Source organism: Herpailurus yagouaroundi, unplaced genomic scaffold (genome assembly GCF_014898765.1).
Source record: "Herpailurus yagouaroundi ecotype Mexico unplaced genomic scaffold, PumYag 189, whole genome shotgun sequence".
In the NCBI taxonomy this organism is placed as follows: Eukaryota; Metazoa; Chordata; class Mammalia; order Carnivora; family Felidae; genus Herpailurus; species Herpailurus yagouaroundi.
In genome coordinates, this window is record NW_024412420.1 from 1424795 (window position 1) to 1439809 (window position 15015).

General features: G+C 47.8%; 1 protein-coding gene across 1 annotated transcript in view; it reads left to right on the plus strand.

The window, feature by feature from the left end:
* The window catches only part of BCAS3 (BCAS3 microtubule associated cell migration factor), a 632238-nt gene that overhangs the window by 601026 nt on the left and 16197 nt on the right, over positions 1 to 15015 (plus strand). The window contains exon 26 of the mRNA XM_040497881.1: positions 6320 to 6487. Coding sequence (XP_040353815.1) covers positions 6320 to 6487 — 168 coding nt within the window. The remainder of the gene's footprint in view (positions 1 to 6319; positions 6488 to 15015) is intronic.

Here is a 15015-nt window from a genome sequence, read left to right on the forward strand (position 1 = left end):
AAAGACTTCGAGAGTCTGGGTCCCTTTGCTTTGTACCATGTCTGTGGGTATGGGATCATGGTTATCTTGGGAACCATCCTTAAAGGATTGAGAGGTACAGACAGGGTCCTCATATTCTCTCACCTTCCTACAGTGAACCAATCTCTGTTGGTCAGAACCAACATAGTGCATACTGACATAGTGAAATATGCCAGTGGTCACATCCGGTAACCAAATAAAGCTAATGTCTTCAGCCTGTGCTTATACAGAACGAACAGGGGAGGAGCTCTCCCCCACAGCACCAGGCTCAAGTTCAGTTTAGCGAGCTAGTTTGGAGAATGGGCAAGGAAGTTCTCCAGTGGCTGCTTTCATCCCACCTGGATTCATTTCTTAGTTATTGTGGACATCATTATTGTCATGAGCTCTCACCTAGAAGGGCTTATGTCTTGAAGAGAATTGTTTAACGATGAGTTTTGTTCTTGCTACTTGGCCTCCCTGGTGGCTGGAAATCCGATCAACGGGCTCTCATCAAGATCCAGATCCTGGGCCGAACCTAATTGATGCAAAGGGAAGGCTGTGTCGCAGTCTCCTGAATAGCTATGGTGTGATTAGACACTATCAGCTCAGAGGAACACCCCACCTCCCCCATACCTCCTCTTTCCCTCAAGCTTCGTTGCCCCTCAACAATGGTATACAAAAGACAGAGCACGTGTTCCCCTAGGCTCCCCAGGATCTGCAGGCTTACCAGCTGTCACAGCATGTCTTTAATGGGTTTGTGAAACCCAAGAACCTGACCCATTTCTCCTCTGGGGAACGAGTGTAACACAGGATGCCAAGCTGGGAAGCAGAATTCGGGAAGCTCACCTGTATGAGCCTGGCTCTCTGTGCCATCCAAGGCACGTTGTTTGGTTCTTCCAATTCCCAGGGTCTCAAATCTAAAATAAATGCACAGAAGTCAGCAGAGGGATATTGTGACATTGTTTTCTGCTCACTTATAACCTCCTTCCTAACTTATTTAGTTTTAGCCCCCTTTTCTACCTACCTCCATCCCATTCTGGGCCTCCCAATCCTGGCCCTAGATGTTTAGGTTCTGAGATCCTACTCAAAGGTATCGACTCCAAAGGGTGTTTCTCAGGTTGTCATAATCAGTTGATAAGCAAACATATTTTGAGTAAGCATGATGCCCAAAGTCCTGTACTTACTACAGACTTATGGATTATGGAGGAATCCATGCCCTCAAGGAGCTTCTAAACTAGGCTGGAGAGCAGATCATGAGAATAATATAAGGCAGGATGGGAATGATACCACCTGGGATCCAAAGTGGGGCTTCAGAAGCATACAGAAACATAATCCCTTTACAGTGTTTTATGACATTGCTTACATAATTTCATGTGTGCAAACACATTTTTCAGGTAAGTTTATCGCTTTCATCAGCTTCACCAGAGAGGTAAAGGGCCTGTCATACAATCAGGCTTTATGAAACAGCACCCATTATAACTTGGGTACTCACTCAAGGTTTCACGGAGCAGGTGAGACTTGAACTAAATCTTAGAAAATGCTGTGCAGAGAATAGCAGGCTGGGTGGCAGCCCTGAGGGGAGGGAGTCCCAGGGAGACTATTACATCGAAAGCCCATGCCCTTAAGCTACCTCACCTCTCTCCCTCAGACTCAGTGAAAGATAAATCTGTAAAGTGGTGACAGTTGCTGCTTCCCAGAGTTTTGTGAAGGACCATGAACTTATTTTTTATTTTTATTTTTTGGCTCACTGTGTATCCTCATACCTCAGTACAATGCTTGACTCATAATCGTAGTGGACACTAATCAATATTTGATGAACGTGCGAGTTAACTGAAATCATAAAAGTAAGGGGGCTTTGCAAACAGCAGAACATTGCTTCCGCAAAAGATCTTTGTTGCTAAGAATGTATATTTTGTGCTTTGAAAACGGCCTGCACTAAGTGTCCTTTCCCCTTGAAACTGACCCTTTCTCCCATAATGGGACTCAGAGGGCCCGCTCATCTGATGGAGTGTCTCTGGGCCAACCCGATGAATGATAGCGGTGCCGACAACACCGACAAGATGTGCGGTTGCCTGAGAGCGAGGAGGTGACCTCACTCTCTGAGGGCTTGGCCTCTTAACCCCAGCCCCTGCTGACACACACACACCTGCAGCTCTCTCTCCCCAAGACTGGGAGAATGCAGGAGTTCCTTTGCTGTCCTCATCTGCACTGGCCGGGGTGGAAGGAAGGACAAGGGAGGGGGCTCTACTGGGATTCCTTCCAGCACAATAAGCAGGACCACTGATTGTATCCTCTCTGTGAGTTCTCAGGACAGTAGAAATGGTCCAATGCTCCTTTGCTGGATGCTTTTTGTATCCCCAGCCTCCTACCAACAGCATCCTAGTAATGCCCATGTTAAGAGAGAACATATTTGGGGCGCCTGGGTGGCTTGGTTGGTTGGGCGTCTGACTTCGGCTCAGGTCATGATCTTGCGCTTCGTGAATTTGAGCCCCACATCGGGCTCTGTGCCGACGGCTTGGAGCCTGGATCCTGCTTCGGATTCTGTGTCTCCTTCTCTCTCTGTCCCTCCCCTGCTCATGCTCTGTTTCTCTGTCTCTTAAAAATAAATAAACATGAAAAAATTAAAAAAAAAAAAAAAAAGAGAGAGAGAGAACATACTCTATCTTCTTTCACTGTTTTTTCCCTCCTGTGTACCATCCAACAGACAGGATAATTACCGTGAGGATCATCAGCATTAGCATGATACTCCAAGGAAGCTGGGTTGGTTGGGAGTGGGAAAGATTTTTGTTTTAAGTTTATTTATTTATTTTGAGAGAGAGAGAGAGAGAGAGCGAGCACAGCGGAGGGGCAGAGAAGGGGGAGAGATAATCTCAAGCAGGCTCCACATTGTCAGCGCAGAGCCTGACTCGGGGCTCAAGCTCACGAACCATAAGATCATGACCTGAGCCAAAATGAAGAGTTGGATGCTTAAACGACTGAGCACCCAGCAGTGGGAAAGATTTTTTTAAAGGTATTGGTTGAAGGTGACAAGAGTTCTCAGAACAAGTTAGAAAAGACGAGGTGATTTCTCCATATGCAGAAGCAGCTCAGGGAAGCAATGTGTAAACTGATAGAATGAACTCCCAGGGAAGAATCAGGGGCCTGTGTTCCAGATCTGTCACTTAGAGACTTCCAGCATGCCATTTAATCTCTCTGAGCGTCCAGCTCCTCTCTCATAATTGGAGTAGTACCTGAACTGCCTCTCAGGATCATTGTGATAGTCAAAATTTATGATGATGCTTCCAGTGGTATAAAGTTGTACCTATTTGTTATTATTAACATATACATGAGCACACCCTTCCTGTGCAGAGCACTTAACTGTGTGCCAGGTGATTGTGCATTTATCTAATGGAATTCTCACAACAACCCTGTAGAATTGTATTGCTTTTCAATTTGTACAGATGAGGTTTCAGAGGATCAGAAGAAATGTGTTAGAGCCTACATTTAGGTCCAGATCTGTTTCCATTCTCCACCAGCGCATGATTCTTTCCTCCTGTGTGCTGTTGTTTTGTCCCTCAAACGCTACTGCTCCTCTGACCTTTGCCATCTGTCACAGTCCAGGCCCACCCTCTTACCTGAACCTTTCTTGCTGTAATATCTTGCTGACTTATTTTGTTTTCTTCTCCTCTTGGCCCTGCTATATGCTGGGCCGCCCTGACCTCTAAGAGCAGCGTGTACGATCGCTGACTGAGTGCCTTTCTAAAGGCAGGCACGCTGCTCTTGGGAAGTGACAAAAGGAAAGGGCATTCCCCATTCCTGAGACAGGCTCTGAGACATGTCTGCCCATAAGAAAGCCACCCCTGCCCCAGCCCTGAGAGTACAAGGAGCAGGAGTGTCCGTGTTTTATTATTAATTCCCTCAGCTGGAAATTACTAGGCGTACGTGTCCCAGGCAGAGTCTTTGGAGAAACAGTGATGCTGTAGCCCTTGCTGTTGTAGTTAAGAGCGGGGCAGCACTAAAGAGGAACACAGGCTCCTGGCAGGAACCTTGCTTCACCTTTCATTCCTTCAAGGCAGGGTTGTTAGTTCTCCTTCAGAGATGGGAAAAGGAGATAAAGGGACTGGCCTAACAGGACTTTATGAGCGGGGAGGGGAATCAAAATCTTAGTTTCTGTCATCAGTCCCTGTGTGTCTTTAGGGACTGGGCACCTTTAAGTTGTTGCTAATGCTGGTCTGGTGTTGGCTCTGGGCTTGGCACTGCCAAGGCATGACTGCACAGTTCAGGCCCTTGGAGGGCTGACACTCAGAGCACCCTACCCCCACTACCAGTGCCTGGCTCTCCAGATCCATCCTGACCCTACTTGATGGGGAGAGACGGTGGTACAGGGCAGCTCCCCACTCCTGGGTCCTACCTGACAAGCCAATTCCCAGCAACCCCATCCCAAGGTGGGCCTCTTCTTGGGGAGATACATTTATAGATGTCTCCCATTCTCCCAGCACCAGAAATCTACCCAACAATTAGGCAAGAGATAAATCAAAGCCAAACTTGGCTGATGACATTCAGGAGCCAGTAGTGACCCTTGCCACACATATAAATCCCAGCCGGCTGGCCAAGGGCCTTTGTCTGGTCAGAAGAGCTCGGGATTATCTGGCCCTCTTTGCTGATGTATGGAGTCACCGGCTGTCGGAGTGTTTACTAACGGTTATCACCTCAATGCTTTGGCCATTATCAGAGGCAGGGCCGCCTGCCGGGGCCGGGGCTCGCACCCTCTCTATTACCACCTGTCATTGGTAGAGAGTGTGTGCTGATGCTGCCCAGTCCTGACTGCCTAGGAAAGATAGTTTCTGACGGCTGATCAAAGAGGAGAAGCAAGGCCTGATAAAAAGTGTGTGTTGTGCGTACTTTTAACTTTAGGAAACATTGGCATTTGCATTTTTTCCCCATCTTCCTGGTGCTGGCAGGAACCAAGCCCAATAAATGCAGTGGATTCAGTTACCTAATCACTGGGAAAATGGTATGTGCTTAAAGCAACAGAGCATGACGATAATCTCCTTCCAAGAGAGAGTAGATGAAATAAGCTTTCACAGAAGACTTGCTGTATAATAGAGTAGAATAACTTAAATTTCGACTTTGAAGTGATCGTGCATGTAAAATCTAATCTCAGCACTGAACAGAGCACCATGTACTTTTTGGAATTGGAGAGCAGCTTCAGATTAAGGAAAGATTTTTGCTGAAGATTCTATCACCCAACTGGCATCCCCCAAGTGGTGCCCCAGTTGTACATATGTCCTTGGGCAGCCAGGAGACTATATGCAGTAGAGTAGAATGAGTTCTGGATTGAGGCATCAGGTGATCTAAGTCCTTGAACCAAGTGTGTCACAAACTTGCTGTTACTTCTCTGATTCTCAAATGCCAAATGAGGAGATTGTGCATAAGTTATAGAATATAGTGGTTTAGAAAGCTTTAAAAAAAATTTTAAGCTATGTAACCCCTCTTTAAAATGAACTGTGGTAGGGGATGCATGGGGGCTCAGTCAGTTGAGCATCCGACTTTGGCTCAGGTCATAATCTCGCAGTTTATGGGTTCGAGCCCCACGTCATGCTCTTTGCTGTCAGCCTGTCAACACAGAGCCTGCTTCAGATCCTCTGTCCCCCTCTCCCCTCCTCCTCCCCCACTCATGGACTCTCTCTCTCTCTCTCTCAAAAATAAACATTAAAAAAAAAATGAACTGTAAAGGGAAGCCCTATTATGTCAAAGAAAAGTAGAGGTGTTGTGGTTGAACTTGGCAAGGAGGTTCTCTGCCCTTGACCTGTCTCTGAAGCAGTCCCTGAAGACTTCAGAGGACCCCTGTAGCCCCTAAGGAAACATTTTTTCAAAAACTTTTAATGTTTTTATTTTTGAGAAAGAGAGAGAGAGACAGAACGCGAGTGGGGGAGGCAGAGAGAGAGGGAAACACAGAATCTGAAACCAGGCTCCAGGCTCTGAGCTGTCAGCACAGAGCTGGACACAGAGCTCACACTCAAGAACCACAAGATCATGACTTGAGCCAAAGTTGACTCTTCACTAACTGAGCCACCCAGGGGACCCCCTAAGGGAACATTTTAAAAACCACTAGCCCAGTGATGTGAAGGTCTTTTTCTGAATGTCTACACTCTCTGATCCACTGGCATGAGCTGCCTCATTCTGCCCTACACATGTTTCATGGTGTTCTCTCCTCCATCCAGCTTGTAGAGGAGCTGAAATGGGCCCTGGGTGTGGAGGGGAGCTGGTGGTGGGCAGCCAGAAGAACAGTCCGCTCTCTGAAAGCACGAACTCAATGTCAGATGTCCCATGTGTGCCACAGGTACCTTTGACCGGAGCGTGACCCTGCTAGAGGTGTGTGGGAGCTGGCCTGAGGGCTTCGGGCTACGGCACATGTCCTCCATGGAGCATACAGAGGAAGGCCTGAGGGAGCGGCTCGCCGATGCCATGGCAGAGTCGCCAAGCCGGGACGTTGTGGGATCTGGAACAGGTAAAGGTGGCCTCACACTTCCAGCCTGACTTGGGCGTGACTGGCACATGTTGGTGTAGACCTTCTCTGGCAAGAGAGGGTATGTGTTTGTTTTAACCATGTGTTTCTTTAGTTAGCACTCTGATTGCCATTGTTTTCGAAGTTTCTGGTATCAGGAAAGCCTTGTGTAAAGGAGTTTCCAGTGGAACTGACCCCTCCTACATGGAAGAATACCTAAAACATGCTGTCATGAACACAACTGTATTGTATGTGTGGCTCCCCGAAGGACATCTTCTCCAGGGGAAGGGACAACCATGGAGTCCCCAAGTTTTCAGCAGCCCTAAGACACTGAGTGTGAAGGCAGGACACCTTCTGTCGTGCCTGAGGCTTCATAGATTAGCAAGTATCAGGGGGGCCTGCTGACCTGGAGAGAGCAAACATGAAGTAGGCAAGGCTGGTTTAAGCTCCCAGACTGCTTCTTCTTATGCTGCCTTTGCCCTCGCACTCTTGCCTGTGAGAGGGCCCAGGAGCTGGGGCCCAGGGCAGCTTCTCACACCAGAGAGCAGTCAGAAGAGCATCTTTCGAAGATGGGTGAGCCCTGTCCCAGCAGCAGGCATACACGTGCACACACCCACACATGTGTGCACGCACACACGTATACAACATACAGTTAGGAAAGACCACAATTCTTCCATCTCCACACAATTACAATACAGCCTGCCTCTCCTTTTTTCCAAAGCGCCTCCTCATTCTAGATATCAGTGCTGCTAATGCCTGCTCCAGCCCACGTTTAGGCCCAAGAGAAAGACTGCACAACAGGCCTCTTCCCCACTCCCTGAGGTCAACAGGAACTTCCTAGTGGGTCACGCAGATCCTGGCTGTGGGCCCTCCTGCTGTTGCTTGCCCGAGGCCTCTCAAGACTGTTACTCTTGACCGCCAACGTTTCCGCCCCTGCTCCACATGCCTACCTGGAAAGAGGATCCCAGCCAGGAGAAACTTACAACCGTGGGACAGGAATCAGAGTCAAAGCATTTTTGGCAGGTCTTGAAATGCCTGACGTCATCACACTTCTTCTCACTTCCATGCGGCTCCTCCCTCTCCCTCAGATAGTTGGCAGTTTCCCTCTCTTCTTCCCTCCCATTCACTTCTCCTGCTCCTGCATGGAGAGGAGAGAGACCAAAGCACTCCCATCTCCACCTGCACAGCACCAGCTCTGGGCCGCCCACGGTTCTTGTGCACTGACTGGCAAATGCACAGAGTGGAGGCACGAAGGGGAGAGAAGGTCTTTGTCTGGAGATAGAGAAGTACCTTACCAGGCTGTAGGAGACAGCTGTCTCTGAGGGCCAGCCCCCTTCCACATCCACTTCTTCCCTGGAAAGAGAGGAGGTGTGGATCTCGGAAGTGGCAACAAGCCATGTCCCATTCCGTCGTGCACACGCATGCACACACGTGTGCACACCAGCACTCCAACCCGACATCCAGCCCTCCGGTTTGTGGATAGCAGCCCGTTGTGCCATTGTTCTACCTGCATCTGGAGGTGAGGCACGGCTGTGCCATCTGCGGGGGCTCCGACCCCTTTTTCCTTGGAAGCCGGTGAAAGGGAGGAGGGCTTTTCCCCTTCCGAACCTCCTTGTAGCACCACCTTCCCTCCTGCCAGCCCCTGCTATGTAAACCAGGGCCTGGCATCACCAGACTCACTCCCTGGGAGCCACCCTTGCAGGGAGCAGCTCCAGGGCAGCCCTCCTCAGACACCGCTTGGGGCCCCTCAGCACCAGCCAGCCAGCAGTTTTAAAGGTGCGTTTGGCCAGAGCTGGGGAACTTCAGCCTGGCACAAACAGTAACCTGAACAAAACTGGCAGCAATTCATCTGCCAGACAGCTGAGGGATTCAGGAGAGTCTTTGTAGCCTTAAGCAGGTTTGTGAAATAAAAAAAAAATAAATAAAAAAAAGGAAGAAAAGAAACGAGAGAGGAAATTAAAACTGCATGACCCACCGGTCAGAAAATAGGAAATGCCCTTTTTGGGCAGAGGGATTTCATTTTCCTCCCCAAACCATCACCAAAAGAGATTCATTTGGTTTTCTTTGATCATATTAAATGTATCATTTTTTTTTTAATCTGCCTCTATTTTAACGGTCAATAAGCAAAGCAGGTATTATGGAAATTAGCTTGTTTCCCCGTCTTTGCCGAGAATCACTTTTCACATTTTGCAACTCCAGATGAAGTATCACCTTGGTGGTTGAGCCCAGGGCCTTGGAAGGGCAGCCCAGCACACCCAGAAAGAGCCTAGGAAGTACGGTGTGACAGGGGAGAATTTCCAACAAGCCACCCTTTGCCATAGCAGCCTTTCCCTCTCTCTTTTCCCACAATCTTGCTTCTCTCAGTGGCTCATCGGATATACAGATAAGGTGACATTAAGTATTTGCCTGTGTTAGGTACTCTGAGGCACCCGAGATGATCAGTCCTGTAAAGCCTTCCAGCAGGCACTTTGTATAGTATAGCAACCACGACCGATGGCCTCTTTATCAAGGTATGAATGGAACATGCCCTGTGACCCCCAGCACCGAAATCCATCCTATAGCATGCCTATTATACAGGCTTAGCTAGTGACCTGCTGGGAATTGTTTCACAACCAGTCCTCCAAAGGGAAGCAGGAAAGCCCCGCTTTGTAGCATTTGAACATTTCTGTAGTATAAAAACTCACATTAGGGCCAATTTCACACTATCAACATGGTGTCAGTAGGCTAGCTGAATTCCTGAACGTGTAACAGTCAGCTGGCTCCAGCACCCCACTGGCAAGCTGTACCGTGGGCAAATTAATTGTCCCCAAAAGTAAAGCAAAACCTTTTAAAGCCTTCCTGTTCAAAGAGTGGTCTTCGAACCATCTATACCTGGGGAGCTGGTTAGAAATGCGTAGACTCAGGCTCCACCCAGACCTGCTGAGTCAACACCTGCATTTTAAACAAGAGCTCTATGCATGTTTGAGAAGGTCTGTTTTAAAACATGGATAACCTATGAGGCAGGTGTTAGTTCTGTCCTCCATGAGGGCTGCTGACCAATTAGTCTAATTAGGTCAGACGTGTGATCTGCAAATCCGCCCTAAAATAACTGGCTGAGTTGCTGTCTTGCAATATCATCACACCCCTTGTCCCTATAACCCTTCCATTGTCCCCACTCAGCAAAACTCCAAATCAAGGTCAGTCCAACTCCGCTCTTACCCTTACGTTGCTGAAGAAGAATCACAGATTGTTCAGATTAGCACCTCTACAAATTTCTGGCTCCTACTCTCCAGTGAGCCATGGGAGGCCTTCTCTGTTTTTCTAGTGCTCCTCCTCTTATTCTCAGTTGGTGCTCATCTTTTGCGGCAGAAACCAGCACCTAGAACAGTGTCTGGCACACAGTAGACATGCAGTAACTATTTACCGAATGAATGAATTCTACATTCAACCTAGATGTTAGCAGTTCTGCTGCTGTGGCTTCTGGTCTGGTTTCATTCTTCTGACAACTCCACAGATTTCTGGTTCCTCTAAGAGTTTGTTCTATTTTTTATATTTTCCCTCCATTTTTACTCTTTATTTCATACAGTGCATATGATCAGTCCATCATTTTTTTATGTTTATTATTTTTGAGAGAGAGAGAGAGAGAGAGAGAGAGAGAGAATGAGTGGGGGAGGGGCAGAGAGAGAGGGAGACATAGAATCTGAAGCAGGAGCCAGGCTCTGAGCTGTCAGCATAGAGCCCGATGCAGGGCTTGAACTCATAAACTGCAAGATCATGACCTGAGCTGAAGTTGGATGTTCAACCAACTGAGCCACCCTGGTGCTCCTCAGTCCATCTTTTTTTTTTTTAATGTTTATTTATTTTTGAGAGAGAGAGCATGAGCTGGGGAGGGGCAGAGAGAGAGAGAGGGAGACACAGAATCTGAAGCAGGCTACAGGCTCTGAGCTGTCAGCACAGAGCCCAACGCAGGACTCAAACCCATGAACCATGAGATCATGACCTGAGCCGAAGTCGGATGCTCAATCAACTGAGTCACCCAGGTGCCCGCCTCAGTCCATCATTTTGAAATCAGTCTCTTTCCTTCTGCATGGATAGTATTTCAAACTCCCCCATTCTCCTCAACTCTCTTAGCCCCACCATCTTGTCTCTCACTCTCAGTGAGAAAATAGTGGTCATTGTTCAAGAAATATCTTGACTTAAAAAAAAAAGAAGAAGAAGAAGGGAAGGAAGGGAAGGAAGAATCTCTTGCTTTCATGCACCCAGACCCTAACCATACTGTGACCACCTCATGCTCCCCCTGCCTGCAGAATTGCCCAACCACAACAGCTATTCTCCCTATAGTCACCACTGGTCACCACTTTACCTCAACACTGGCCTGGGAGCCTGGCCCTGCGATCTTGAGAGGCTTTCCTGTGGCTCCTGTTCCACCACACTCTCCCAGTTTTACTTCTGCCTCTGACCACTTCTCAGTCCCCTTTCTGGGTTTTCCTTCTCTGTTGGCCTTAAGTGTATTTCTCAAGGCACTATCTTGGCCCTCTTCCCTCTCCCTCACTCAGTACAAGGCAGTCTCCTCTGCTTCTGGGGCCTCAGATGCTATCCACAAACTGTCTCCAAATAGTCTCCAAGTTGGCTTTCTCTTGAACTCCAGAACCATTTATCCAGCCACCTACTGACATTTCCACATGTCCAATTCCTGAACTCCTCTCCCCCAGCCCTGTCCTTCTCCAGGACCACCCCATATCACTGCATACAAAGCCCTTCATGACCAGCCACTGCCCTCTCTCCAGACCCGTCTCCTGTTGCTCTGCGCAAGCTCCAGCCAAGCTGGACTCCCTGGAGGGTCCCCAAGCACACATGCTCTCTCTGCCTGCCAGGCCCTTGCACATACTTCTCCTCCTGCCCGGAATGCTGTCTCCCACATCCCCTCCTCTCTCTATCACCCCCCTCAAAATAACCTGACTAATTCCTGCTTAGCAGACATTCCTTTCAATATTGCCTTTTCTAGAAAAATAGAATTTTTAAAATAAGCAAAACATGTACGTACTCCAATTGTTTTGAGTCTAGGTAGATATAACTTAATACCAAAAAAATCTTAATAAACACCTGGATACATATTAAGTGAATTTTCTCTTTAGACTTTAACTCTTTCCATCTTTAGCTAAACCTTGTCTTTCTTCTTTGCTCTCTCCCACGTCCAACGGCAAAAGCCCCAGGCCTCATTCACAAGTCCTGATCAGCTTGACACAGCTCTGTTTGCAGGCAGCCTCCTTTTGCTGCTGTTGACCCTCAAGAGCTCACTAAGTCAGCTCTCAAGGTCAAGAGGGACTGTCTCTTCCCCCTGACTGTGGCTTCCTGCAGTCCTGGGAACACTGTTTCACTCTCCTATACTATCACAGCACTAAAGGTAGGAAGGAGGCTCCATCTCTTTCTGTCTACCGTATCTTCAGTGAATTCTGTTCTAGTCCAGAAACAGTTACTCTAGAGGATCACACTGTGGGCTCAGTCTTTGCCTCTTACCTTGTGTACATACATTTACTTCCTTACCAAACATGCAAAGCTTTCGCAAAACAATATTATAAGCAATGCATTCTAGTACTTTCTATTTTCTTTTTTTTTTTTTTAAGAATGTGGTCATGACCTACTAAACAGACTTCACAATACATCAATGAATTTCCATCTATAGCTTGGAAGCCAATGCGCTAGTATATGCTGCCAAATCCTCTGAGTTCTCCTATATGTATATTAATTACTCAGCAGAAAAGGCTCTAGGATTATTTTCAGCAAAAGCTCTTCCAAAGATTTGTTAGAAATTACTTTTACTTATTTAAAGGGCTTTGCCTTTTTTTCCTTCTTACATGAAAAGCACATTTTGAACATTGTACACAGTTGTTTTTTTTAACTTTTATTTATTTTTGAGACAGAGAGAGACAGAGCATGAACAGGGGAGGGGCAGAGAGAGAGGGAGACACAGAATCTGAAATGGGCTCCAGGCTCTGAGCTGTCAGCACAGAGTCCGACACGGGGCTCGAACTCACGGACCGTGAGATCATGACCTGAGCCGAAGTCGGACGCTTAACCAACTGAGCCACCCAGGCGCCCCTGTACGCAGTTTTCAAATGGTCAGAAGAAAGTTTCAGTAAGTTAATCAACAAATACCTGATGATCACCTATGTTTTACAAAAGAGGAAGTAAGAGCACTGTGTGTGTGTGTGTGTGTGTGTGTGTGTGTGTGTGTGTGTGTGTATACACATGTGTGCACATGTGCACCCTCATGCTAATAACCATCTTTCATTTCAGGACTATAGAAATTAATGTAAATAATTAATGTTAGCCATTGTTAATGGAGTTGACCGGTTATGTACCCCAAAACAAATAACCCAGAGCATTGGCCCTTCTATCCTTCCTCTAGGATTAGCTTTTCCAATGGGTCTTGAAACTCCTGCTCGCCCCACTGCTGACAGCTGAGAACATTTTCATGCTAAGGCTGCATTTCCAGTAGGGGCCCTATTAGCCCTGTCCCATCTCAGGGTGCCACATGATCAGGGTGCCATCGGCAGACCACAATTGCGGGCATGGGGCAGTGAATTACTTCTCTTATCTTTTAGACGCTCCTACTCTCAGGCAAGTACTTTCATCCAGGTAACTTAGCCAGTTGCTTAGGTCCTTTCCTTTGCTTTACCTAATTGGGCCTGGAATTTTTTTCCCGTTACAGTACATTTACAAAATGCTTCTTGTGTCTCTCTCAACGACCTCCTCGGTGGGCCTGCACCTTCTTCCATGGTTGCAGTGGACAGGCAGGCTCTCTATAGACACCTGCTGGTTTCTCCACACTAGGCTGGGCACTGTGGGGAAGAGGTAAGGCATGGTTCCTACCCTCAGAGAGGTGAAAGCTCCAGAGGAGGCAACAGTGAACTGTGGGGGTGTTCCTCTCTGGCTCCTATCCCCACCTGCCCACTGGGGCCCACGTCACAGGGCTGGACCAAACAGAAGTCTAGACTGGTCCCCTGCCCATAGGCTGTGGTCTTTCTAGGATGTGAAGAGCAGGATGAACAGATGCCATGACTGTTGAGGGTGGGGAGAAAAGAGTAAGTCCCCAGAGACATAGGAGCACCCAGACATAGAGCCTAGTGCCATCGGCAGGCCACGAGCACTCTTGCTGAGGGTGGCAGGAAGCAGCCATTGGGACTGGGGGTGGTGGGTGGCTCCGGCAGTGGTGGCATTGTTGGTATTGCTATCTGTGCTTCAGTTCGGTGGCAGAGTGCCTGTCCCTAGCTATTTTCCACTGGTAGGAAAGGCCAAATCTGAGAGTCCAACTACTGCCATTGGGAATAATTTTTTTTTTCTTTTCAGTGGCATTTAGAAACCCTCATCAAGGAATGGGGGAAGCCTGTGACCTTGGGCAAGTTTCTTTCCCATTCTTCTCTAATCCCATGGGCGAGGGAAACCAGTAAATGTGGTAAATGTTTGCCCTCCATGTGTGTTGGGTCCTGGCCGCTGGACTGCTGTACTGAGCACTTTGTGTATGGCGTCTCACTTCCTCCTCTCAACAGTTAACAGCCACACCTCCCAAATGGCCTCGGTGTTCCAGACTCTATGCTAGCCACATAAATCACCAACACCGCCAGGTGGACGTTCGTCTCTCCAACTCACAAGAGAGGAAAGATTAAAGATTTGAAGTCAGATCATAACTAAAAGATATAGGCTCAAAATGAGACGTCAAGGAAGCACTGGAAGCCCAGCCTCTATAAAGTAGTGCAATTAGCTGAGCTGAGTTTTCTTCACTCTGGTGTTAGAATAGTTATTTCATTAAGGGTCTTTCCCATGGACAGTAGCATTCTCAGGGGCAACCATGGTTATGGTGTTCTTGGCGTTCAGACCAAACCTCCTTACAGGGGTTTCCTGGACAGAGGACATTGTTCCAAGGGTGGAGGGAGGGCCTCTGAGACCGGGTGGCGGTGCTGCAGTCCTGGCCAGATGTGCCTACACCCTTGCCTACAGGTGAAGGTTGGGTGGGATCTCCCACACCTGTGGGTCCTACCTGTGACTCTCTGTCTGGGATTTCACACACAAGTTGTGGTTCCAAACCCACCCCCACCCGCAACTGTGAATGTTTATTTCTACCCCAGGTAAAGATAATGGGGGCCCTTTAGTGACCCATCAGCCAACTGGGTGCACTTCTGTTCTCCATGGGTAACAATATTGGGCAAGGGCCTATGGTACTGGTTATTTTAGTCATGGTTAGAGAAGTGGAAATAAGGTTGCACATGTGTATGCAAATGATAAAAGTTGTTCATGAGAAAGATTTGTGAAATTGGAATCTACACAAAACAGAAGTAACTTTGTATAAACTTGACTCAGGAGATCTAGAGAAACAGGTCTGTTGAAATTGTTTCCATTGTATGCCACGCATTCACCTCGTCCACAAAGTAAGCAAGGCAGAGGTTTAGAAGCATCAGCTGCAACCTCACAAGAAGTGAATTAAGGCCCAGGAACATTAAATAATGAGACTGTGCTCACACTGCCCAAGAATTCAAAGAGACAGAGGGAGGGAG